Source organism: Ovis aries, chromosome 6 (assembly GCF_016772045.2).
Source record: "Ovis aries strain OAR_USU_Benz2616 breed Rambouillet chromosome 6, ARS-UI_Ramb_v3.0, whole genome shotgun sequence".
Classification (NCBI taxonomy): Eukaryota; Metazoa; Chordata; class Mammalia; order Artiodactyla; family Bovidae; genus Ovis; species Ovis aries.
In genome coordinates, this window is record NC_056059.1 from 45,518,434 (window position 1) to 45,545,670 (window position 27,237).

Genomic DNA, 27,237 nt, shown 5'->3' on the forward strand with positions numbered 1-27,237 from the left:
ATGTGTTTGATTTGTTAAATCTGTTCTAAAGCTTTAAATGTCATCCAGATAGGCTATACTAGAACAGTAAGGATTATTATATTCCATAGTAATTGAACAATGATATATGAACCTCCTGTAATAATTTCATTTCTGATTTATTTTTATCTTTTAGAGTTATAGATAGCAGTATGAAAAACTTCAAAGCATTTTTTCGGTGGTTGTATGTGGGTAAGTTGATTGAATGAAGCATTCTTGTATTTTTAACACTTTTGAAGAAAAAATGTGGGAATATCAATTTGGAATATTCAATTACACTAGTAAACTTTTAAATACTTGTCACTGTAGAGAGAATAGTTTAAATGACCCCACTTATACACTTCACTCAGTTTCAGCAGTTTTCAACACATGGCCAGTTGTATTTCTTCTTTACGCCTTCTCATCCGTGCCCCCACAGATACAACTTCTAACGTTGATTATCTCTATCACTTACTGATAGTCGACCTTTTTATATTCTGTAATGTCTCCTTAGGTTCAAATAACATTTTTTAATCTCTACTTTGTATTGGGCACTGTTAGGTGTTAGATTTGGAGTGGAAAGGGGGAGAGAAAATAAGACAAAGCCTCTGCCGTGAATAGTTGAACTCCTGTTTTATACCGTGATCTTGTGTTTCTAGATCTGTGCCATTCATTATGGTAGCCACTAGTCAATTATGGCTGTTTAAATTAGTTGAAATTATGTGGAATTACATATGCAGTTCCTTAGTCATGCTAGCCGTGTTTGAAGTGCTCGGGAGCTGCTTGTAGTTAGTGGCTACCACGTTGGACAGCACAGAACTAGAACATTGCCATTATCACTTCTACTGGACAGTGATGCCCGAGCTAAATCGATTGCAGACCACTAGTCCTTCCTTTGTGTCTCCGCCTCTCTTTGCATTTGTATGTGATCAACAAATAGTCACTGACATGATATCAGATGTGCTAATGCTCACCCTGCAGAGTGTGCATAGTTTATGTATGTAGTCCATTAGTGCTGCTGGTTTTGTGGCCTCTCTTAATGTCTTTGGAATAATTTAGCATCCATTTCCTGCCAACACATGGAATATTTAGTTGTAAATAGAATTTATTCCATAGTTCTTAAAATTCTAAAGAGTAAAACAGAAAGTAAATTACCTGTACTGTGCCAACATCCTTTTAAACAAATGCCCAAATCTTTTTTTAATTGATTTTTTTCCAAATCTTTGCTTCTCATGTTTTTAAAACATGACTTTTCATATTTGTTAGCCCAGTATAATTGCTTTTAATTAAAAAATGAATGCAGTCAGTGGATGTTGACATTTAAAATTCTTAGATTTTTCTCAAAACCATACCAACACTAGCCAGAATGGGGAGCCAGAGTGTTTATCAGGCCAGCCTCTTTAATATCAGAGTTAATTAGAATAAATTGCAATGTTCAAATTAAATGAAACCTTAGAAGAGACTTTCTATTAGAGAAATAGTAGCTTGGTTTTACTTATAGTTACTGGAGTAATTAGGCAGTTTATAGTCTTACTGCATGTCCTAACTGTAATAAGAAGCTGCATTAGAAGATAAATGAATTACCACTCAGTCCTTATCATTAGAACAAAGCACACTGAATTGATCCTGGGTCAGGAAGAGCCCCTGGAGAAGGACATGAAAACCCACTTTGGTTTGCTTGCCTGGGAAATCCCCTGGTCAGAGGAGCCTGGCGGGCTGCAGTCCATGGGGTTGCAAAAGAGTTGGACAGGACTTAGTACTGAACAACAAAACAAACACTGGATTGGAGAACTGGAGACCTAACTGTAACTGGATGCTGCCACCAGTTAGCGCTCTAACCCTGCTTTGCTCTTTTGTAAACTGCAGTCTCCATGAAGGCAGGGATTTATTTATACTGCTTTGTTCCCAGTACCTGTATTATGCTCAGTAAGTAATTTTTGAATGGATAAATGAATGAATGGAACTAGATTATGGCTGGGTTGTTTTTTTTTTCAGATAAATTAGAAGTCTGAATTAATTAAGAACAGTTTCCTAAAATAACCCTATTTGCAGAATCATGCCTAACATGCTTTTTCCTGACCAAACACAAGAAGCATATTCAAACGCTATGCAAAACACATGCAATATATTTCTTCACTGAGGTGGATGTAATATGTATATAAAATACAGTATTGATGAAGACACCCCATGAAAGGACAAAAAGGGTCCACCACAAATATTAAAGAAGGTATATAAATACATATATACACATATATAAGTGTGTGTATACACACATAAATCTTAGTGCAAGCATCTTCATGTGGCAGAAAAGCCCAAGGGGAAGAACACATCTGTTTGGCATTCTAAGGCTTTTGGAGGAAAGAAAGAATTGCCTGCACATTTTAAGAGAAGAAACATGACTAAGTTAGGAGGGATTCCTGCACACACAGTCTTTGCTAAAGGCAGCAGTTCGGTTTGTTTGTCTGGAGTGGCAATGGGTTGTATTAAAGGAGAAAAGGAAAAATGGTTTAAGATGGCTATACCAACCATTTTGAGCCTAAGAATATAAATCAAATTCTTCACTCTGTAGTTCTTAGAAGAAAAATAAGTTTTCCTTGGTGACAAGAAGCTGTTAAAACTAGAAAATGTAGTCCAGTGAAATACATTTAGACGTGAAATGCATCTATAATTCAAATTATGTTTGGAGTTTCCCTTTAAAGATAGTTTTAAACTTTATATTTTCAGCAATGTTGAGAATGACAGAAGACCATGTACTTCCCGAACTGAACAAGGTAGTATATAATAGTATTTTTCCTATATGTGTTAGTGTTGCCCTGGTTGAGCTCATCTGTGCTGGTCATCTTAGTAGTAAGATGCAGTTATTGTTAAGAGATGTTAGGCTGTAGGCACAAGAGAGATCCTAGTAAGCCCTTTTTAAAATTTGCATGTTTGATATTTTTTATCTCACAGAATGCTAGACTATGGCTAAGCTTATCATTTTCATGTTTGTATAAGATCTCAGAGTCTGTATAACATAGGGTATTTGGATTCCTTTTTTTAACTTCCTAAAATCTTAAATGCATTTTTATTTTCCTTGGAAGTCTTGTATGTAGATATTAGTACCTATGTTCATGTCTGGTGAGTACCAGTTTCTTTTTGACTGTAATAAGGATTATGACAAGTAGCAATGAAATCTCCTTCTCAGAATATCTTACAGAATAGGGCAGAATTCCCTTTTGGTTCCTGCAGCTCACTCATCCTCACCCCTCCCCAAACTGTGATTCAGGTAGATTAGGTGGTTTTAAGCCTGAAAAAATGGGGAGTATTAAAATTAGTCTTAGTGGACCAGATAAGTAAGGGATCACAGCTTTTATAGGAAGTAGATCTTCTGTGCTGTATGACTGGCCTTGCAAACCAGGGATGTTTGCATTAGCTATTTCTCTGCCATCACTCTTACCTTTACTTTGGGAGATTCAGTATGTTCGTTGTTGGCAGAGACCTCAATATGTAATTTTTTGAGGGCTGAAGAACTTGGATAGGGAGAAGGTGGGGGTCATTAAAAGAAGCAGAGGCCAACACTGAAGCAAGAGGTGTTCTCAGGTTGCAGCCCTTAACCTAGATTGAGGTTATCTGAACAGACGTCCTCCACTCCCAAAGGAGAGACTCCACACTCATTCTTCAGTTCATTTGCTCAGTCATGTCCAACTCTTTGTGACCCCGTGAACCACAGCATGCCAGGCCTCCCTGTCCATCACCACCTGCTGGAGTCCAGCCAAACCCATGTCCATTGAGTTGGTGATGTCATCCAACCATCTCATCCTCTGTCGTCCCCTTCTCCTCCTGCCTTCAATCTTTCCCAGCTTCAGGGTCTTTTCCAGTGAGTCAGCTCTTTGTATCAGGTGGCCAAAGTATTGGAGTTTCAGCTTCAACATTAGTCCTTCCAATGAATATTCAGGACTGATCTCCTTTAAGATGGACTGGTTGGATCTCCTTGCAGTCCAGGGGACTCTCAAGAGTCTTCTCCAACACCATAGTTCAGAATCATCATTTCTTCGGCGCTCAGCTTTCTTTATAGTCCAACTCTCACATCCATACATGACTACTGGAAAAACCATAGCCTTGACTAGACAGACCTTTGTTAGCAAGTAATGTCTCTGCTTTTTAATATGATCTCTAGGTTGGTCATAATTTGCCTTCCAAGGAGTAAGCATCTTTTAATTTCATGGCTGCAGTCACTATCTGCAGTGATTTTGGAGCCCCCCAAAGTAAAGTCAGCCACTGTTTCCATTGTTTCCCCATCTGTTTCCCATGAAGTGATGGGACCAGATGCGATGATCTTTGTTTTCTGAATTTTGAGCATTAAGCCAACTTTTTCACTCTCCTCTTTCACTTTCATAAAGAGGCTCTTTAGTTCCTCTTCACTTTCTGCCATAAGGGTGGTGTAATCTGCATATCTGAGGTTATTGATATTTCTCCCGGCAGTCTTGACTCCAGCTTGTGCTTCCTCCAGCCCAGCATTTCTCGTGATGTACTCTGCATAGAAGTTAAATAAGCAGGGTGACAATATACTGCCTTGACGTACTCCTTTTCCTATTTGGAACCAGTCTGTTGTTCCATGTTCAGTTCTAACTGTTTCTTCCTGACCTGCACACAGGTTTCTCAGTCTTAGCTTTAGGCATAAAATAATAAATAGCCTTAGACCGTAAAGAGATCTGTAGCTGTTGGAGTTGCTGATTGGAAAATGGGTTTAAAATAATTACATGCTTGTCACATTTATTGTTACATAATTTTTTATTAAGAAGCTTTTCTTTATCTTGATTTGTTTTATTTTTGTTCCTTTTGGATTTGATAGATGACTCAGAAAGATATCACATTTGTTGCTGAATTTCTTACTGAACATTTCAATGAGGTAGGAAATTGGCATTTCTATAGTGCTTTTTCAACAATAATTACAGTAAATCTGGATAATGGTAAGTAATCAAATTTAATCCAGTTTAAGCAACCTTCTAGCAATTATGTATGCTTTTTCAACTATTGAACTAATGAATGACAGTACTTATTTATTAAATGTAAAGCATATAAATTGAACTTTGTGTTTGTGTCTTACCATCCACAAAAGAAAAGAGTAACTGCTACTAACAGCTTTCTTGAGAAGTAGAGTTTTTGGTTAAAATGTAAGATTTTTTTTTCTTTAATGAGTTGATTTAAGAATTAAACTTTATTTATTCTTTCTAGGCTCCAGATCTTTATAATCGAAAAGGAAAATACTTTAACGTTGAAAAAGTTGGTCAGGTATGGGCTCTGGATTGAATCTAGTTACTAATTTTTTAATTTTTTAAAAACTAATTTTAAAACATTAGCAGTGTTAATCTTTATTATACAAAACTTTCTGAAAGTAGCATAATGCCAAATTATATAGTAGCCTTCTCCTTTAGTAAAATCACCAAAGAGTAGCTTTAAACTTTTGGGGGGGTCTTTGAACCCTTTATATTAAAATTATTGAAAACTCCCAGAGAGCTTTCATGTGGGTTGTGTCTATGAATAGCATATATTATTAGATATTAGAAATTAAACAGAAAAAAAAGAATTATTTATTTCTTAATTCACTTAAAAAGAACAAACACCCCTTTCATTACATGTTAATATAAATATTTTTAATGGAAAATAACTATTTAACAAAACAAAATTAAGTGAAGAGTGACATTGTTTTATATGTTTGCAAATCTCCTTGCTGTATGGCTTAAGAGAAGGCAGCTGCATTTGTTCTGTTGTGATATGTTGTTTGATCAGAAAGCCTGGTTTTACACAGGTGTATAGTTGGAAAGGCAGAAATATTTTAATAGCTTTTTAGAAAATTGTGAATATTCTTTGATACTCTACCAAATTCTGACAAACAGTAGTATCTTAGGTTAGTTCTAGTGTGGAATCTAAGTTGCAACAGTAGACTTTCCGTATTATGATTCATTAAAATTTATTCATCTGCTTTTCACTCTGGAAGGATCTTGTTACCCTGTGCTTGATTTTGTAATATCATGTATTGATCTTTGGGAAAATACTGATTCACTGAATTACAGAGATCTTCCGTAGGCTGATACCTTTCTTCATACAGTATCCAAAAGTCAGATTTTGTTAATATTATTACCGATCTCGTCAGACAATCTTTAACTACTATGAGGCTGTCAAGCACATAGTAGCAGATACGGGTTTTCCAAAATTTTAATTTTTGCTTGAATGTTTAAATTTTATCACTGACAACAAATACTGTCAGTTATTTTGCTTAAAGTGACAGGATCACTTTCTTTAGTTTCAAGAAAATATCTGCCAAATACCCAAGGACACATAATCAGAGTTTGCCTGCCAGTCATTCTTTTGAGTAAAAATGGAATTCCAGGAGCAGCAAAGATGTGCCTAGGTGACTCAAGTGCATTTTCATAAATGCTTTTCCTCATGGCAACCGTCATGCTTTGGTATGCAGCGAAAGTGCTTTATTCATACTTCCAATTCTGTCTCTCAGAACATTAAAAAGATTTTGTTGCGATGTAATAAAATTAATAATTTTAATAGCCGTTCCAGAGATTGGTGAAACTGTATGTGGCAAAAAGGAATCCAGTGACTGCTAGCATGGTTTGATTCTTGGCGGCAATGCCAGCAGTTGTCCCCACCTGTGCTCTTGACAACCAGGGCAGACGTCATTACAGTGGAAAAAGCAAATAATAGCTTTTTACCATTAGAGAAATAGTAATGGCCTCATGGATCTTGGAAACCATCTTGAAGGCGCTCCGAGTGGTGTGGACCACACTTTGAGAATCGCTGCCATGGAGTAGATTGACAGTTTAATATCTCAGTCTAAAATGCGTAAGGGCAACAGCTCTATTTTCCATGAAACTAGAACGTGATACTTAAACTCCACGTATGGTTTCTATGTCTGTTGCATTCTGATCTTTCAGTAGTCTGCAGTTTGTTCAGTAGCTTGGCGTTTAGTAAATGTTGGTCATCTCACAGAATAATGTGGTTTCAGAGGACTTGACAGTAAAAATAACTTGAGTAGAATAGTGTTAAATGTAAGCAATTTCAGAGCCTAATTCTCTGGTTTACAAAGCTGAAATGTCTAATTCTCGGTTTCTAGTACTTGAAAGATGAAGATGATGACCTTGTGTCACCCCCTAACACAGAGGGAAACCAGTGGTATGACTTTCTTCAGAACAGCAGCCACCTTAAAGGTATTTCATGAACCAAGCAGATTTGGGCCATGTTCCTGTTTATTTGAGACCAGTTGAAGTGACGCAGCAGCAGCAGCAGCAGCAATACCTCAGCAAGTGTCCTTGCTGAATACTTATTTAAGTTCTTTGATTTTTGTGTCCATTTTATTTGATTAGAGAAACAGGAAAATAATAACAGTGTGTGCTATTACCATGTTCAAAAACACAGTATGCTAACTGTGATGTAGTAAGATTGCTTATTTTAAGTATTGTCTGTTATAAAAAATAGGATATTGGGAAGAAAACTATAGAGCCTATCAGAGAAGTCTGTTTAAGTCAGTTCCAGTTTATTAGCTTTGAAAAACATATGATGCTTTTAACTCCTGTAATGATGCATCACTGTATTCTCCTGAGGTGGCTTTTTTTTTTTTTTTTTAAACTTGTTACGCCTTTTGTTTTCTGGATTGTTGATACAATAAAATTTTATTAAGCCAACATTATTGGGGATGCCACACAAAATAGCAACCATTATGTATCAAAACTTCTCCATTTTAGATGAAAAGATGTTTAAAGCATCTATTTCTTTGCTTTCTCAAAGAGTAATTTAACCAAGGTTTAGCTGTTTCTTAGATCCTTGGGGTAATAGCCACCTGTTGCTGCCAAGTCGCTTCAGTCGTGTCCGACTCTGTGCGACCCCATAGACGGCTCCACCGTCCCTGGGATTCTCCAGGCAGGAACACTGGAGTGGTTTACTATTTCCTTCTCCAATGCATGAAAGTGAAAAGTGAAAGTGAGGTTGCTCAGTCGTGTCTGACTCTTCGCGACCCCATGGACTGCAGCCCACCAGGTTTCTCCATCCGTGAGATTTTCCAGGCAAGAGTACTGGAGTGGGTTGCCATTGCCTTCTCCCAATAGCCACTATATACATGTATTATCTCCTTTAATCCTCAGAAGAACCTAGAAGGTTATCTTCATTTTACTAAAGAGGAAACTGAAGGTTAGAGAAGGCCCATGATGATGAGGGTAGTAACCAATAGAGCTAGGACTCTGCTAACTTGAGAGCCTGTGTTTTTAACTGCAGTCAGTAATAATCTCTGCTTCTTTCTGTTTGCTGTTTATCTGAATGAGGAGTGAGTGGGAGAAGCAGAGAAATCTCAGGCCCAAAACTTTGCTTGTTGCTCTTTTGATTTAGCCCTAGAAGTCCACATTCTTTTTCGGAGCAGAACATGTTTTATATTGCTTAAGAGTCTTCAGGATCACCAGAGAGATGTATTAACACAAGTTAGTATTGAATGGAGGGATAATAAAAGTACAGCTGACTCAGCTCATTTATTGTATTGAATGAGGATGCCGACGGAGTAAGGAATGATGCCTAGGGAGGGCTGATAGCAGTGTGTGAGCAGTGATGGCACCAGGACCCTGTCACTGTGGGGCTCATATCCATCCTGAGGACTTTGGAAGAAACTGGTCCTACCCTTTTTTCTCCCCACATCTTCTGTAGCTGAATAGAAAGGCCTAACCTTAGTTACAGACCTCATATTTAACTTCAAATTAATTCCATCTCTTAAGATGTTAGAATGTGACTTCAGACCAGCTCATTAATCTCCCATCTTAGTAGATTATGAAGTAGTACAAATTGTCACTATGGAGCTTTTAAGAAACCCTTGATGAAACTTCTTTCTAGAACTTTGCAAAAATCAAGTGCCGAATACTTAATGCACATACCTTCCCAGGGGAGGTGAGAGAGTGGGTGTCACATGTGGGTGAAAGTGGGTGTGCTAGAAGCAGGGCTGCCTGGGCTGGGGGCCTGCCCTGCCACTTGCGGGCGTGTGGCTGCGGGCACATTGCCTGACCTCTCTGTGCCCCAGTGTTCTCTTCTGTAAAGTGAGGTGATCATAGTGCCTCCCTCAAAAGCAGTTGGGAAGATTCAGTAAATTAATCTAAATGGAGCACTTAGGATAGTGCCTGCCACATAGCACACAAGCAGTCAGTGTGCATTTGAAGTGTTTTTACTCAAACACTTCTGACTCCAAAGTGAGAGGATTCTTTTCCTCCTGAGATCATCTCAGGTCATACCCAGATCACCTGGGTATCCCACACTTGCGTTATGACACTAACTCTGCAGAGTTAGCTCAGACTCCTGGGTTCAGGCCTTAGTCCCACAAGACTGCCCCCACTTCAGAGTTCTGTCACCAGTACTGGGTTCCCAGGTTACCCACATTTCTGTTCCACTTTGCTATAAATTTGAGGGTTCCCATAGTTCAAGTTTAATAATTTGCTAAAATGGCTTACAAAACTAACAAACACTTGACTTATATTTACCAGTTTATTATCAAGGATGCGATTCTGGAATAGCCAAGTAGAGATGCACATGGGGTGAGGGAGTGGGGGATGTGGAGCTTCCATCCCCTCTTTAGATGCACACCCCTCCCAGCCCCTTAATGCAGGCATCAATGCAGAGGCCCTAGCTCTGTCATCTAGGGGTTTTGTGGAGTTTTCATTATGTAGGTGTGGTTAACTTACTGGCCATTGGTGACACTTCATATTTTCCCTCCATTGTCCTTAGGATCCCACACTGTATTGAGTTGTGTCTTCTTAGTCTTACCCAATCTGTGATAGCTCCTCAAGTCTTTCCTTATCTTTTTATGACCTGATTTGATGAGTACTCATTTCAGTTGTTTAGTCGCTCAGTCATGTCCAACTCTTTGCAACCCTGTGAATCGCAGCACGCCAGGCCTCCCTGTCCATCACCAACTCCCGGAGTCCACTCAGACTCACATCCATTGAGTCAGTGATGCCATCCAGCAGTCTCATCCTCTGTCGTCCCCTTCTCCTGCCCCCAATCCCTCCCAACATCAGAGTCTTTTCCAGTGAGTCAACTCTTCGCATGAGGTGGCCAAAGTACTGGAGTTTCAGCTTCAGCATCATTCCCTCCAAAGATATCCCAGGGCTGATCTTCACAATGGACTGGTTGGATCTCCTTGCAGTCCAAGGGACTCTCAAGAGTCTTCTCCAACACCACAGTTCAAACACATCAATTCTTCAGCGCTCAGCCTTCTTCACAGTCCAACTCTCACATCCATACATGATTACTGGAAAAACCATAGCCTTGACTAGACGGACCTTTGTTAGCAAAGTAATGTCTCTGCTTTTGAGTATGCTATCTAAGTTGGTCATAACTTTCCTTCCAAGGAGTAAGCATCTTTTAATTTCATGGCTGCAGTCCACATCTGCAGTGATTTTGGAGCCCCCCAAAAAATAAAGTCTGACACTGTTTCCACTGTTTCCCCATCTATTTCCCATGAAGTGATGGGACCAGATGCCATGATCTTCATTTTCTGAATGTTGAGCTTTAAGCCAACTTTTTCACTCTCCACTTTCACTTTCATCTTTCCTCTTCACTTTCTGCTGTAAGGGTCGTGTCATCTGCATATCTGAGGTTATTGACATTTCTCCCAGCAATCTTGATTCCAGCTTGTGCTTCTTCCAGCCCAGTGTTTCTCATGATGTACTCTGCATAGAAGTTAAATAAGCAGGGTGACAATATACAGCCTTGATGTACTCCTTTTCCTATTTGGAACCAGTCTGTTGTTCCATGTTCAGTTCTAACTGTTGCTTCCTGACCTGCATATAGGTTTCTCAAGAGGCAGGTCAGGTGGTCTGGTATTCCCATCTCTTTCAGCATTGTCCACAGGTTATTGTGATCCACATAGTCAAAGTCTTTGGCATAGTCAATAAAGCAAAAATAGATGTTTTTCTGGAACTCTCTTGGTTTTTCGATGATCCAGCGGATGTTCGCATTTTGAAATCTGGTTCCTCTGCCTTTTCTAGAGGGACTCAATGCCGGCTTCTCTCTTCTACCTGGTTGGGGGATGGGGCTGAATGTTCCAAGCTTCTAATCAGGGCTTGGTCTTTATGGTGACCAGCCTGCATCCTGAAGCTATCTAGGGGCTCTTTAAAACAGAGGATGCTCCTATCATCGTTATCACTCAGGAAATTCCAAAGGTTTTAAAGAGTTCTGTCCCAGGAACTGGCGACAGAGACCAAGTATCTTTCTGTGATACCACAGCATCTGTCACCTGTTGGGAGCTTGAAATGTTAACATGATTAAAAACTCCTTTATCCAGCATAGCTGGGGCAGGAGGTGCTATGAGGGAGGCCAGCAGAGCACAGTGGAAGAGGGTGGGCTTGGGAGTGGGACCTGGGCTTGATTCAGAGGTCTAGCTTCTCGGTCATTCTCACACTGGGTGATTGCCTAAACCTCCTAGGGTTCATTTATTTTAAAAAATCAGTGAAATAAATAGTATGATAGTTATTTTATACAGCTGTTGTAAACAATAGAAATAACAGATATAAAAAGAACCTAACATACTTGATGGCAGTAGTTGACAAGTTATATATTACTTTCTACTGATAAAAGTGCCCTTTTCAGAAATGAAGAGCTTATTTTCATAGCACCAATTTCTTATCTCCTGTTTTTGTTTTCACCATCATACTCTTCCAAAATAATACTGGGTTGCTATTGTTACACTATTGTGGCAAAGAAGAGGGAAGAGTGAACTTGTTTCATTATATGTCTTCTGGTTCTCAAGTCATCCTTTGCTTCTTATAGCCAACAGAAGCATATTGTTGGATTTTGGTGGGAAAGGTAAAAGAATAGTAAACTGCCAGGACTCAGCTTGTGAGTGTGGTGGTTTTCAGTGGGCTGGCAGCCAAGGATGTTGCAAAGCAGGAGGCCTTGGTCGTTTTTCGTGAGTTTGTGTGAAGGTACAGTAGAGTGCCCAGGGAGAATTCCACCATCAGATAAGCTGTGCGGGCTGGCTCTAACAGTAGCTTAGTTTTGCCTAGCTCTCTGGTTTGTTATAGCTTTTTGTTTTTTGTTTTTGTTTTTGTTTGAAACCAGAAAGTCCTTTGCTGTTTCCTTATTATCCTCGAAAATCATTGCATTTTGTGAAAAGGCGGATGGAGAACATTATTGATCAGTGCTTGCAAAAGCCAGCAGTAAGTTTGAAAGAAATGCATGTTTTTGTATAGGAGCAAGAATATCTATGATATGTGGCTCATTTATGTAAATGATCATAATTATTAAGATGAACCATATGAAAATGCTGATACTCAACTGTTTTTGAATAACAGAAGTGGCAGTTTCCTATTATTCACCCTAATATTTCCTCTTACTGTTGGTTTCTTACATAAATTAAAAAATATATACACGGTTATTGACTATGTTGGCATCTTTAGTATTTTATTGGTCCCCAGAACAAACTTATTATAAATGATCTTAGTTACAGAGCTGATGTGTCTGTTAACTGCTGAAGGATGGATGATTGATGCTGTGAAACTTAGAAGAGATGGTTTTTCACCTGCCATCACTTATCTCCAAGGTCCTTTGGCACTCAGAGTTTTCTCTCTTCTTTACTGTTGTGACTGTCATTAAAATTTCTTGCATAAAGGTTTGGTGACAGAGATAATTTTTCACTAGACTTAAACAGTGATGATCAGTCACTTTCTGTGGAGTATTTAATTCTGTGTATGTACATGCTTTAATTATATTTTTAAATCTTATTTAGGATGTAATTGGAAAATCAATGAATCAAGCAGTATGTATTCCATTATATAAAGATAGTAGAAGGTAATTCTGTTTACTTTTTGGGTGGTATAATTCAACAGCCGATTAAAATTTTTCTTACCTTTCTTTTCTTTTGTTTTAGTGAGGACTCCACACGTAGACTGTTCAAATTCCCTTTTCTGTAAGTGTGTGTTTCTTCCCTGTCTTCTGTGAACAGTACAGTTTTGTTGTATAAATTGATAGCTAAATGTCATGTTTTGACATTAACTTTTTTCCTTAGGTGGAATAATAAAACCTCAAATCTACATTATCTTCTTTTTACTATTTTAGAAGATTCACTTTACAAAATGTGCATCTTAAGGAGACATACTGATATTTCCCAGTGAGTATTAATCTGAAGTTTGAATCAAGGAGATAAGATTCTAATATTTTTAATAATAAAACATACTGCTTCCCTCTCCTCCATTTCAGCTTTTAGTTAAGCTCCTTTGACTTTAGACTTGCTAACTCAACTCTTCTAAGTCTTAGTTTTCACATTATTAAGGTGGTAATGCCAAATTAGGAAGCTGTGCAATCCCTTTTAATTTTAGATCATTTAATTTTGTACTGGTATTTCGCTATTACATATAGGATTTCCTTAGGCTTAGGGAAAATATAACAGCAAAACAGTTGGTATTATATCTCATGAACTTATGGAACTTCAGGATTGTATCTGGGCTTCCTTGTAGAAGGAAGGTTTAGTATTCAGTTCAGTCTCTCAGTCGTGTCCCACACTTTGTGACCCCATGGACTGCAGCACGCCAGGTTTAGTATGCCTTTCATTAAACAAGAGGCCTTGCCTATAGAGACTTCTTTTGAGAATGCAAATAAAAGTTTTGAAAGAGAAATCATATTCAGAATGTCACTAGGATCTTAAGTGGTTTTAAATCTAAACCAAAGGAAACTTTTTGAACCCAAGATGTAGTCCAAGAGAAATAATTTGGGTCTGTGGCCATACCACCCTAAATGCACCCGATCTCGTCCGATCTCAGAAGCTAAGCAGGGTTGGGCCTGGTTAGTACTTGGATGGGAGAAATAATTTGGTTGTCCAGACATCCTCGTTTTGTAAGACATTTTGCTGCTTTGGTGACTGTGAGATTTTAAACCGAGTTGTAATTTTGATGTTAAGTTTGTCTGTCAGGGATTTGCGTTAGTTATCAGTATTCTAGAGTGAGTGTAGTAGTATTTTGGTCTGGGGTTTGGTGATTATGTAAATGTACGGACAGTCATTTTTTTTCGAGCATATATAGATTATTGCCTATCCAAGTTGTTCTACAAAGTCTCTCCCCACCCCTCTTCTGTCTTCAAGATCTATAAGTAATGGACTAATTGCTGTTAAATTTGGGAGCTTCACATATGCCACAACTGAAAAAGTGAGAAGAAGGTAAATCTTGAACCTTGTCTGGATGAGCTGTACATACAGTAAATGCAAATACAGGAATATGGTTAGAATCAGTTACAGTGATGATATTCTCAGGCCTTCGTCACTTGCAACATAGAGGGGCTGGGTTCTTTATGTGTTTTATACTTAGAGGGTGATTTGAACCTTAGAGGGTGATTTGAAAAGAACCTTACTGGCCTGCGGGAATTCCTGTAGTATGGTTTCCTACAGTTAATACTTCTGAAGTCTCTGTCTCCTAAGAAAGTAATGTGATTGCAGGGGGCAGATGGCTAAAGGTCTTGTTATGACCAACAGCGATGTGAGGTGGTGGTGTCCTTCTTACTGCTCTGGGGTTTTCTTAGGTTAAGTGTAACAATACCGATATCATCTGGAGGCTTTGCAAGAGAAAGAACTGACACTAATCCTAAACTTACCTTTTTCTTACTGTTTTCCTTACATAAAGGAAGTTCTTTGAAGTTGTATCTTTTCATATATAAATCTTATTTTTACTTTTCATTCTAGTTAACTTTGATTACTCAATATATTTGTATGGTGCCATTCATAGAATTTCCAGAGGCTTAAGTCCTGACCATTGATGTCAAGAATTTTCTGGAACTGTGAAGCAACCTCACCGATTTTTCTTTTCCCATGATTACCTGTTTTCAGGGCCTAGTTATATTTGTGAATAATCAGTACCATAGGTAACTGTGACTTTAGCGTAAACTAATGATATATTTTAAATGTTGCTGCATAGAATGTCAACTTGACATTTTCATTGTCAGTTTTTGGTTTGGTACCAGTATAATGCTATATGTATAGTATTTTCTCAGTCATGATAACCTTGATATAACGGAGCTTATTTAATTCTAGCACCTACAGTTGTTTAGATGCCCAGTTTTATGACGATGAAACAGTCACAGTAGTTCTTAAAGACACTGTAGGACGTGAAGGAAGAGATAGACTCTTGGTGCAGCTGCCATTGTCTTCAGTGTACAGCAGTGAGGATTCTGCAGAATATCAATTCACTGGGACTTACTCTACGAGGTAACTCACATTAGTAAGATTGTCTTTCTGATAGCACAGTTAAATATTTTTTTAATGTATATTATACATTATAGTTCTTTAGGTATGATAAAATCAACTGAGTAGAAAACTTCTATTTTTTTAATTGAAAAAATACTGGCTTCAACAGCTCTCTTGTCCTTTTGCTTTGTTCGTAAATCAAGAATTATTTGCTGGAAGAAGGTGGGGAATTATTTTGTGTGGAGAACAGCACTTTTGTTTTCAAGGATGACATTAGCCCTAGTTTATAGTAGAATTATTTTAGATTTGTCTTTAGTATTTTCCTTTCAGAATTAGAACCTCAACAGCCTCAGAAGGGGTTCAAGTTCACTTCTAAGAGCTAGCTTTAGATTGAGATTTAAGTAAGCAGATTCATTAATAAAATGAGTTCATTTGCTTACCTTAAAAGTGAATCAGAAACGTTATTTTCTAAGGTTTCTGCTTTAATAAGATAATTTGATCTATTTGGAAGTGCAGTGTTTTCATAGAATATAGTATCACAGCTTTTTTATACAATAGCTGGGAGAGTTATGTTGGAAATGGGAATATTGGTAGGAATCAAACCCTGACGCCATCCCTAGTAAATGAGGGGAAAGAGCCCTGTTTCACTCCTGGCTCCGCTTTCTCCCCTCTCTAGGCTAGATGAGCAGCGTGGTGCTATCCCCACCCGTACCATGCACTTTGAGAAGCACTGGAGGTTACTGGAAAGTATGAAAGCGCAGTATGTTGCTGGAAATGGTTTTCGAAAGGTGTCCTGTGTGGTAAGTGTTTACAGATTGGTACTAAGAGTAACAGAAGTGGCAGGATCTGTAAGGTCCTCTCAGTGCAAACATTCTGTGATAAAGCTTTTATTCATTACGAGCATGTAGTGGTCTTAGCTATTTAGTTCTCTTGTTCTGAGAAAGCTTGCTAAGTAATTATTAACTGTTTTAGATTTTATTAATCTTGAAATTGTCACTGTGTATGTGGAGTACAGAATAAAAGCTGAGTTGAGTGATTTTGTTGTAACTTGATGGGAAAATAATTTTCCTATGAAACCACTCTTCAGATTTCTGATTTTTAATATACAATATATTAAGCCATTTAAAATTTCTGTATTTGGCCTTTTCTTTAGTTAAGCTCAAATCTCCGTCATGTGAGAGTGTTTGAAATGGACATAGATGATGAGTGGGAGCTTGATGAGTCTTCGGATGAAGAGGAGGAGGCTGGTAACAAGCCTGCGAAAGTGAAGGAAGAGGTGCTGTCCGAGTCGGAAGCAGAGGCCCAGCAAGCCGGTGCTGCTGCTGCAGCTCCAGAGATGGCTGCTGAAGTAGGAAGCGAGACCCCGAGCTAGACTCATGATCTGGCTTGCTGTTATTTTTATGTTCTCATGTCAGGAAGGACATAGACGGTGATCGAAGATGTGTTGAACCACTTAATTTTCTTTACAAAATAAACAGTGAATTTTCCTTGAGTTTTTTATTCTGCTTCTTCTCTTAATGGTATAACCACTGTGAGAGGCTTTCTCCTTTTACCGAGATTTCTTTTTAATACTGGGTGCAGAACTAGTGTTAAAGAAAATACATATTGAATGTGAAGAAAAAGTTTAGTCTTTTTTGTCAAAAGGTAGTATCAGGAATCATCCCTATATCAGGAAGAAGTTACCTTTAGGCATTCATCACTGGAAGTTTTGATGCATTTAGTACTTTTAAACTGCAGGCAACATTTATTTGTATTTTTCTATCTTCCCTTTCTAGTTCCTTTTAGAGCTCCAGAACGCTTTCAAAATTACATTTGCTTTTTTAAAAATTCATTTATTTTTTATTGAAGGATAATTGCTTTACAGAATTTTGCTATTTTCTGTCAAATGTCAACATGAATCAGCCATAGGTATACATATATCCCCTCCCTTTTGAGCCTCTCTCCCATCTCCGTCCCCATCCCACCCCTCTAGGTTGATACAGAGCCCCTGTTTGAGTTTCCTGAGCCATACAGCAAATTCCCGTTGGCTATCTATTTTACATATGGTAATGTAAGTTTCCATGTTACTCTCCATACGTCTCACCCTCTCCTCCCCTCTCCCCATGTCCATAAGTCTATTCTCTATGTCTGATTCTCCATTGTTGCCCTGGAAATAAATTCTTCAGTACCATTTTTCTAGGTTCCATATATATGCATTAGAATATGATATTTATCTTTCTCTTTCTGACTTACTTCACTCTGTATGATAGGATCTGGGTTCATCCACCTCATTAGAACTGACTCAAATGTGTTCCATTTTACGGCTGAGTAATATTCCATTGTAATAGACTGCAACTTCTTTATCCAGGCATCTGTTGATGACATCTAGGTTGCTTCCATGTTCTACCTATTGTAAATAGTGCTGTGTGAACAATGGGATGCATGTGTCTTTTCAGTTTTGGTTTTGGATAGAGATGGTGTATTTGGAAAGGTGATTTTTGTATAAAAGTGGTGACACAGTGTTTCAGAGGAGTGTTGGTAGCAGAGGCCGTGTTGGAATGGATATGAAATAGATGTGAAGTGAGGAAGTGGAGCCCACAGAAGTAGGCCAGTCTTGAATTTTGCTGCAAGAGAGGAGAGAAAAGAGGCTGGAGACATGACTTTGGAGGCTTTTTTTTTAAAAAGATGGATTCTCTGAAGGCATATGTACATTACCAGAGGAGTGATCCACAAGAGAGACATTAACCATTCTAGAGGAAGGGGAAATACGTGAAAGTGAAACCCTCGAGAAGGCAAAGGGCCAAGACCCAACGCCCAGAGGAATGGTCAGCCTCGGGTTGGAGCATGGTGTTCCTTCCACGCTCACAGGAGTGTGTGGGGACTGGTGCTCGTGGCTGGTGGAACTGTGGGTATGACAGTTTTCCCCAAGAGATACCGTCTCAGCAGAGAGAGATGACGAGAGGAAATGTGTGAAATCCTTGACCTCAGAGGAAAAGTGAATTCACTGAGGAAGTGTTAGCATTGAAGGTCTGCTGGAGATTTGTAGCCTAAGTTAATGAACCCAATTAATGGAATCATTTCCTCCTGCTGCTCAGATGTTGGGTGAATTAGCTGGAGCTTTGGCTTTAATCTGGGTTATGGTTTTGTCAAACCACTGCAACAAGAAAGGGATGAGGGGCTTGGAAAAGGTAGTAACACCATGACAGGGTCAGTGGGTTAGAAGGTGGAGGACTGTGGGGTTTTAGATTTAGAGGGATGGAGAGATGGGTGTGGTTTGCAGTGACTGTACAGAGGGCAGGGGAACTGGGGCCATGGTGTTAGGGAAGGAGAAAATCACTGGGGCTCAGTAGATCAAGAATTGCCTGGTGCTTTTGGATGACTCATCCATGTGGCTGTTCATGTAACAAAAATGACAGCAAGCAGGATGGAGAAAGTTACCCCGAGTGGGGTGCTGGGATCACCAGTGCAGGAGGAGGAGGAGCTGACAGCTCTTTGAAAAGCTGCCTGTGCTCAGGGCTTTGAGAGGCCCAGGGGAGGATCTGTGACTTAGGTTACTTAGGAAGTTGGAGGAAGCAGGGAATTGGACCCAGGCAGACTGAGGCAAGGCCGGGCTCCCAAGCCCCACACTGACCTCTGGAGAGATCGAAGCAAAGCCCAGGGTTATAGAGGACCCGGTGCAGAATAAACAATTACGAAGCCAGCTTGTGAGCACAGCAGTGTCTTCCAGTCCTGTATCAGCTATAGGTTGGCACTGCCTCCATCTGGGAGATATGATTAAAGGCCATGATGGGGAGGTGTGGGGAGGTCCTTAAAGCTGACTTGGCAGCTCTCCTCACTGGCTCTGGGAAAGAGGTGCCCCTGTCTGGTCCCGTCTTAGCACAGCGCTGGTCACAGAGATAATCCTGTGGGGTGAGGAGGTGGCCCAATCGAATCGCCTGGGAGAGTGGACCAGAGTGAGCCCTGCTCAGAGGCCCAGGGCGGGACCAGGGATGGGCAGGCACTGAAGCACCCGTCTTTCCCCCAGTGTGGGGTGCATTTCAGGGCCTCTCTGGTGCTGGGTGCTCTCCTGGGTCATCTGAAGCATTACCGGGAGGGGAGCTACCCTGTTTAGGGGCTCCGGCTGTTTGAAAAACCAGGCAGTTCCCAGGCCCCCAGGAGATGGCACTGGGCTGCTTAGCACACCCAGGAGGGCCTAGCCCCAGCTGGCCCATGGACCTCTGCATCTGCCAAAGTGTACACAAAAATCCCAAGTGCTCAGGGCCAGATGTTCTGGGCCAGGCTGGGCCAGACCTGAGGCTGGTTGTAATCAGAGGGTCTCTACCTGCACCTGCTGCCGCCCATCCCCCTCCTCCTGGTCTGTGTGCCTTTGGTTTTTCAAGGTTCTCCTGTGCAGAAGCCTGTCATGAAAGAGAAATAGTGTGGGAGAGGCTTTGTATACATTATCTCATATCGTTCTCTGAACAGCTCTGCAACAAAGGAATTGCTCTCCTTAGTTCAGAGGAAAGAAAAATGTTCAGAGAGGTTCCATGTATCCCAATTACACAGCTAGTCGGTGTAACAGCCAGGATGCAAAACCCCAGGTAGCAATAATTGCTACAGCTGAGTACTTAGTAAGAGCCAGGTGCCATTCCAAGCACACTGCACAAATAACTCATTCAAGCCTCAGCCCAGTCCTATAAGGTGAGTGCTATTATTAGCATCATCTCCATTTCACAGATGGAGCAGCTGAGGCACAGGAAACGTTTGCTTGTTCACAGGAATCACACCGGCCGCAGGGGCAGGATGGGGATGCCTGGTGCAGCACTCTGGCTGTTAACCACGACGCGTGCTGCCTTTCTGGGGTCTGTGTTACAAACCCCACTCCCTCCCGTGCCTTGGCTGCCTCGCGCCTAACCACGCGCTGGCCTGCAGTCTTCCTGCAGTGGTGCAGCCGTGACGCCGTCTGCATGGCACAACTGACAGTGGTGCCGAGGCTTCATTCTCAGAGCTCCGTCCTTCATAATCACCATCAGGTCCGTGAGGAAACAGGCTGCAACCAGAAGCAGTGCTGCTTTCTCTGCCCATTTGGGAGTATGTGGGGGACCCCAAATCCTGCCCCCCAAGGTCAGGGTCATTTCCTCCAAGACGGCACTGCTGCCCTTGCCTGTGACCGTGGCCTCTCACCTTGCCTACTCAGCAGGCTCGTATGTGTGTATGTTCAGGACTCAGAGCCGTGCTCTCCCCGGAAAGGTGACAGTGGGGAAGCTACCCACTATATTTGTGCCATGGACGTTCTCTGTCTCATTCCCAGTGCATCAAGATATTTTGCATTTTGTTGGTCTACAGACTTCCACTGGGTCAAGGCTTCCACGGAAGATGGGAAGCAGGTAAGAAGCAGAGATGATCTTCTGAATAAATACATGGGCCAGGCAGGGGGTGAATCTGCAGTTTGCAGCAGAGAAACCATTCAAAACACAGGATGCTTGGTGGTGAACACAGAGGGACCGTGTGACTCTATGGAATACAGACGAGAAAACACACTTAGGCCATTAGTTGTGGGCTAGAATCGATGATAATGCAGTGTCGAAAAAATAAGTTCCATCTTAACTTTTTCCACAAAATAGAGCATGATGTGTCAATTATCCCATTTATTCATCCAACATGTAAAAGGGACTTGAGGTGACGGTCTTGGGATGGAGCAGGAACTGTAATAATGTAGTTTCCATTTGAGGAACAGAAGTTGGAGGAACAGATTTGCAAACTGGCTCAGCAACTCGGTGAAAATGTGAGCCTTAGACCTCTCAAATGTCTAACCCAGTACTTTTCACTGCCCTTAGTTCCAAAATTAGTATAAGGGTCTGTTTATGTTTAAATGCAAGACTATTTTACAGCTAGTTTTGCTGTGGGCTGCACACTAGGTGTGTGACACGCTCCACGTGGTCCACATTTCTGGAAGCCGGAGGGACGGATGATGGTATGCTGCCAGAATGTGGTGAAGAAGACAGTACGCAAAATCACTGGTAAAGGAGAAGAAGACATGTTTTATGGGTTGAAGCAGAACAGAGAGGAGTGGCATGGCTCTAAGGGGAGAAGGGTGCAAAATGTGCCCACCTAGTTTGGAAGAATAGACTTGCTGCCCCTCTGTTGGTCCCAGAGTCCAGTTCAAATGCTTTTCCAAAGCCTCCTTTTACTCCTCCAGCCCTCACCATCCCAGTCCCAGGCTAGCTGTCATCTCTGCCTCGAATCCTCACCATACCCGTTGTGTTTCCTGAGCACCAAGTCCAGGAGAGGACCTGGACTAATCAGCTGTGGGTATGAACTTGTCCAGCTGCCCCCACCCCAGAAAAAGGGAGCATCGTTAATTTCCCTTTGTACCAAGGAGGATGGAGAAGCCCAGAGAGGTTAGATAATTTGCCTCAGGTCACACTGCTGGTGAGGGAAGGGTCAGCCAAGTTTCCTGTCAAACACAGTACCTCTCTGACATCAACCACTTCCTCCCTTTCTAGTGAACAACAAACCTTCCACTTCTGGCAGGCGAACTCCTCCAGGGCTGGGACCCCTGCTGAAGTGAAGTGAAGTCAAGTCGCTCAGTCGTGTCTGACTCTGCGACCCCATGGACTGTAGCCCACCAGTCTCCTCCGTCCATGGGATTCTCCAGGCAAGAGTACTGGAGTGAGCGGGTTGCCATTTCCTTCTCCAGGGGATCTTCCCGACCCAGGGATCGAACCCCGGTGTCCCGCATCACAGGCAGCCGCTTTAACCTCTGAGCCACCAGGGAAGCCCTGCTGCCTAGTGGTAAATCCTCACTGAAGATCTGTGCGATATTGGAAGCCCTGCCCTTGAAATTGATGGGAGTCCAGCACTTTGAGTCCTATATGGGAAGCCACAGCGCCCCCTGGTGCCTGAGAAGTCTTTACTTTAGCGCCAAGCTGGCCGGCTCCGAAGGTTCCCAGCGCTCTGAGCCACTCAAGGTAGGAGGGGCTGCTCCCCACGGCTGCCCCATGCGGATTGCTGAGCCTGACCTGTGGGAATGCCTCAGTCCAGGAAGCTCAGGCACCACATGGCCTTTCTGACATGCTGGGTTGCCAGGCATGGTGGCCTCTTAGACCTGTCAAATGTCTCTGCCAGGACTGTAGCCCACTCTGCCAGGCCCAGTGGCCTAGGAGGAAGATATGTGGGAGGGTCCCCATCAGGAGACGGGGTTCCAGAGGTCGACGTGGCCTGCAAGTTGGAGGATGGCTGAAAGGCCCTGCAGAGGGCAGCAGTTTGCTTGGCTATGCTGTTCATGCTGGGCTGGTTTCCTGACACATGGGTATAACACAGGCCTCGTGCTCTGAAGGGCTCAGGCTCAGTTTAATGCTCTGTGGAACTAACCACATGAGAACAAGCAAAGGCTGTTTATTCTGAGCTTTCTTGAGCAAGGGAGGCAGCCTTGCCTTTGGGCAGACACTAGAGAGCAGGCTGAAGGGCTGGGAATGCAAGCTTACGCTGACTAGAGGCAGTGGGCCCCGGAGGCTGAAGGAGGCCTAATAGAAGCAGGACATCCTATGTGGCTGGTTGGGAGTGTGCATTTGGCCTTATTGGGTTGGTCCTGAGTTAGAAACAGGACAGAAGTTAGGAAAGCTGTCAATTACCTCAATTCAGTTCAGTTCAGTTGCTCAGTCATGTCTGACTCTGAGACCCCATGGACTGCAGCACACCAGGCCTCCCTGTGCATCACCAACTCCCAGAGTTCACTCAAACTCATGTCCATTGAGTTGGTGACGCGATCCAACCATCTCATCCTCTGTCGTCCCCTTCTCCTCTTGCCTTCAGTCTTTCCCAGCATCAGGATCTAGTCCAGTGAGTCAGTGCTTTGCATCAGATGGCCAAAGTGTTGGAGTTTCAGCTTCAACATCATTCCTTCCAGTGAACACTCAGTACTGATCTCCTTTAGGATGGACTGGTTGAATCTCCTTGCAGTCCAAGGGACTCTCAAGAGTCTTCTCCAACACCACAGAGTTCAAAAGCATCAATTCTTTGGTGCTCAGCTTTCTTTAGTCCAACTCTCACATCCATACATGACCACTGGAAAAACCATAGCCCTGACTAGATGGACCTTTGTCAGCAAAGTAATGTCTCTGCTTTTTAATATGCCGTCTAGATTGGTCATAGCTTTTCTTTCAAGGAGCAAGCGTCTTTTAATTTCATGGCTGCAGTTACCATCTGCAATGATTTTGGAGCCCCCCAAAATAGTCTGTCACTGTTTCCACTGTTTCCCCATCTATTTGCCATGGAGTGATGGTTACTGATCATTGGCTATTGAGGCCGATTGTTGCAAGAAGATTCTTTGGCTTCCTGGATTGCCACTGTTGAGGTGGCCGTCTCCCTTCCTGCGTGAATGGCTTATAGGAAGCAGACAGTTTCCTGGGCTGGTTATCACAGATGAGTCGGTTTTCTGGGCAGGCTGCTGTAGGTTGCAGCTCGGAGTTCTATTTCATGCATGGTCTGGCTATTGACTGTATATTCAGTTTCTCACTCTGTTGTCACCGTCTTGGAAATTCTTGACAAGAGCTCCTGTATTTTCATTCCATATGGCAACCTGTAAATGATGTACCCATTCCTATGTTTTTTGGACTCATGACCAAGGAAGCTTTCATGATCTAGTTGCAGTTTTCAAACTTTTACTTAGAATTCAAGTTTGTGCTGTTCACAAGGACTGAGGGCCTCCTGGTGAAGCCGAGGCACAAATACCCTGGAGAATGTCTGCCTGTTGATGGGTCTGTTTCATGTCTGTTTCATTCTCAAGCCTGCAGATCTTCTGCTGTGGTTTTTTTTTTTTTTTTTTTTCCATCTTGGTATGGCAGGGGTCTTCTGGGCAGTGAGGTTAGTCAGTTAGCCTGGACGGAAACAAACATCTAACTTGGGTCACAGCTCACTAATTTAGATCCTGTTCATTTTAAATAAAAAAGTTTTAATCAATATTTGATGAAAAGATTTGCTAAGCAGATGCACTGTTCAAAAAGTTTGCAAGGAGGAGGGCAATATTTAATCTGTCTAGAGCAAAAATTTCAAGGACCTAATCAGCACTGTGTTATACAAAACCAATGAATTACCGTGTAAGCATAACATCTAGTTTTAATGCATTCTTTGCTGTTCGTGTGTTGGAGGAGGTCATTGAGAGGTTGTGACCACCAGTTGACCTGTGAGGGGACCCTGGCAATCAGAGGCTCCTACCCCATCCCCTGTCCTTGGAGTCTACATTCTTCCCACTGTTCCAACACTAGGAGCTGTCTCAGGAATGCAACCTTGAGATAATATGCTGTTGAGACCATCTGAACCCATTTAAGGCCTTTACATAAATTTTAAGACCAATGGACAAGTGTGGAAATCTGGGGCCACCCCAGACAAGCCTCATTTGTTAGCTTCCTTTGCTTGTTAAACTTTCCACCTACCAATCTGCAGCAGCTTTCTCTTTTTTATTCTCTCCTTGTCCCCTGTAACCTATTAGGGACAGTTTCTGATTTCACCTGGGGGAAGATCCTGAGCTTATTATCACGAAAGTGGCTCTGAATCCTCCTGCCTCTGGACATAGCCTCATGAAGGCATCCTGAAACACTGAAAAGCAGGACAGTGAAATCCTTCTGCAGGGATTTGCTAATTTAGGCTTACTGCAAAAAAAGCACATCTTTTTCAGGTCCCTGCACCCAAGTGCTGAGGCGTTTCTGTACCTCTGTTACCCTTGCTGCTCCCCGTTTCAGGTTTCCCGGGGACACAGCCCCACATGGGTTTCCCTGCAGTGCTTTGTCCTTCCCTTCCTTCCTCACGATGAGTCTTTCTGCCATTGTCTCTCCTTCCTGCACAAAGACTGCCTTCTCCAAGTGGTCCCTTCCTCCTGCCCCTCCCCTAACTAGTCCCACGGAAGAGCTCTGGAGGCAGACAGAGCAGCTCCCAGGCCACACTCTGCCACTTAGTCAGGATGAGGACTTAACCAGGCTACTTAACTACTTGGAGCCTCATCTTCTTTATCTGTGAAATGGGGACACTCATCCTAGCCTCCCTGGGTCTTGGTGAGGGCCAAGGGGATAAAGTTCACGGAAAGGGATGAACTAGCGCTGACCCAGCCCTCTCAGTAAACTCAGCCGGTGGTGGTTAATTCCAGATGGTAGTGCCATTCACCTCATTGCTTTGGTTACATTTGTCTTTCTGGTGGAGGAAAATTTCCTTATTTTTGTGTCACCTCAGACATCAGCTCTGGTTCCAATGCTCTCAAACTCAAAGGATGAAGACTTTTCTCCACTGATGGCATTCAAGAGAAGATGCCGTAGGGGCTGGCGGCAGCTGCCAAGGAGGCCTGTCTTAACTTTTTGGGAAGACAGTATTATGGGCTGGAGCACAAGAGTGGCCTCTCAGGTGGCCATTTGCAAGGGGACGGGATCGTTTGCACACAGTTTTGAAGGGTTGTTTTGGGGGGAGTCTCTGCTCTGCAATCACCCATCTAAAGGAGAGCGGTGGGGAATGGCATTGATTCATAACCAGAGGCGTGGGCACTGCTGCCTCCCTCTCTCCCAGGTTCCTCCTGGGTCTGCCTTCTGACACTTTGGGTTTGAAGACTGCTGTGTTTTGCTGGTATCTGCATGGTACCTGCATGGGGCAATGCAATTGTTTGCAAATACCTGGTGCTTACCTTCGTTCTCAGTGGCTAGAGGCATATATAGTAAGTGCTCACTAAAATGACTTACCTGGACACATGCCCCACTTCCCGGGTTACTTGGCGACCTTCATTTATCCACCAGGCCTTCAATACTTTGCAGTCTTCACAAAAGTCTCTGGGAGGCCTAAGGAACACCTGAATTATGGATCAGAAAACAAGACTGAGATGCACTTTTTTTTGGTTGAACAAAAATCAAGATCTTTGTTCCAGGGTTTTGCAAATATGAGCACCAGGCTTCTTATAATTAAAGAGGGAAAGGTGGGACCATAGACAATACGAAACAGGAGGAGGCTTTGACCGGCGAAGCCCTGCAGCTGTCGCCGCCGGCATCCCGCACTCCCTCCTACCCCCAGCGTCTCTGCACTTAGTTCCTAGGTCTGTACCTTCCTCTCTCTCAGCCAAATCCCCATTTTAGGGGATCATGTTTCCTAGAAGCTTCCTGAGAGTGGGTACACAGGAATAAACTTTCTAAAATGGCTGATCTCTGAAACTGTCTTTGCTCTATTCTGACATCCACTGTCCACTGACAGTTTGGTTGGGTGCACACTTCAAGGTCAGAAATGGTTCCCCTCACAGCTTTGAAGGCGTTGCTACCTTATCCCTTAGCTCTCCTGTTGCCAGTGACTCGTCCGTCATGTGTGATGACCAGCTTGTTAGGTCTTGTTTCTATTTTCTCTTCTGGGTGCATTTTGTACCCTCCCTTTTCCCCTAGTATGCTGAGGTTTCATGATAATGTATTTAGGTGGGATGATTTTTATTCATTTATTGAGCTGTTAATGGACTTTCATCTGGAAAGTCATGCCCATCATTTACAAATGATAATAAAATATGCAGTACTCTCTGCTGTTAATTCAACCTGGCTGATGGGCTCTCAGAATGCTTTCATCGTTGTTGTTGTTGAACTCTCTATACCTTTAGTGGCAACTCAGGCATGATTTGACAGAACCAGAAAAAATGAAGCAATACCTGTTTACTAGTCAGTTCAGGAGAGGTGTTCACGTCACTGCTGAACAAGTGTACGTCCCATATCCATGTTAGTGGGTATTTTCGTCTGTGTTAAAGAGTGAGATGAAAGTTAGGCCACAAAGCTATTGGACCTCACAGATACAGATACGTAGGCATTAATAACCTTGAAAGATATATAATAGTGACGTGTTGTAAAAGGTAGTAAAGTGTGGTAAAGTAATTAGGAAGTAATAGACTGAGTATTCATCACATTTGCTTTTAACACAATTTACTTAATTGTAAGTTTATATATCTGTGAATAGTGGCTTTGCTTAGCAAGCAGCTTAAGAAATTCCTGAAAATTTAAAAAATGCTCTCTCAAGTCAGAACGAGACAGTTACAGTTCACCACTAGAACTGAATGTCCTTCAGTTTGGGAACTTTAAAAAAATGTT

General features: G+C 42.0%; 1 protein-coding gene and 1 long non-coding RNA gene across 3 annotated transcripts in view; one reads left to right on the forward strand and one right to left on the reverse strand.

Annotated features, from left to right (window-relative positions):
* Positions 1-16,679, forward strand: part of ANAPC4 (anaphase promoting complex subunit 4) — a 35,390-nt gene extending 18,711 nt beyond the window's left edge. For both annotated transcript variants that reach the window (XM_004009748.6, XM_042251283.1), the window contains exons 16-28: positions 155-210; positions 2,722-2,768; positions 4,829-4,885; positions 5,212-5,268; positions 7,103-7,196; positions 12,079-12,176; positions 12,746-12,807; positions 12,887-12,925; positions 13,025-13,126; positions 14,093-14,167; positions 15,035-15,208; positions 15,864-15,987; positions 16,341-16,679. In XM_004009748.6, the coding sequence (XP_004009797.2) occupies positions 155-210; positions 2,722-2,768; positions 4,829-4,885; positions 5,212-5,268; positions 7,103-7,196; positions 12,079-12,176; positions 12,746-12,807; positions 12,887-12,925; positions 13,025-13,126; positions 14,093-14,167; positions 15,035-15,208; positions 15,864-15,987; positions 16,341-16,559 (1,204 nt within the window). In that variant the 3' untranslated portion in view covers positions 16,560-16,679. The remainder of the gene's footprint in view (positions 1-154; positions 211-2,721; positions 2,769-4,828; positions 4,886-5,211; positions 5,269-7,102; positions 7,197-12,078; positions 12,177-12,745; positions 12,808-12,886; positions 12,926-13,024; positions 13,127-14,092; positions 14,168-15,034; positions 15,209-15,863; positions 15,988-16,340) is intronic.
* Positions 16,680-21,096: 4,417 nt separating this feature from the next.
* On the reverse strand, positions 21,097-26,957 carry LOC132659937 (uncharacterized). The gene is made up of 3 exons (XR_009601006.1): positions 26,805-26,957; positions 25,867-25,973; positions 21,097-24,024 (listed from the first exon to the last, which is right to left on the reverse strand). It is a non-coding gene; the product is annotated as an uncharacterized LOC132659937 (long non-coding RNA).
* Positions 26,958-27,237: the final 280 nt, after the last annotated feature.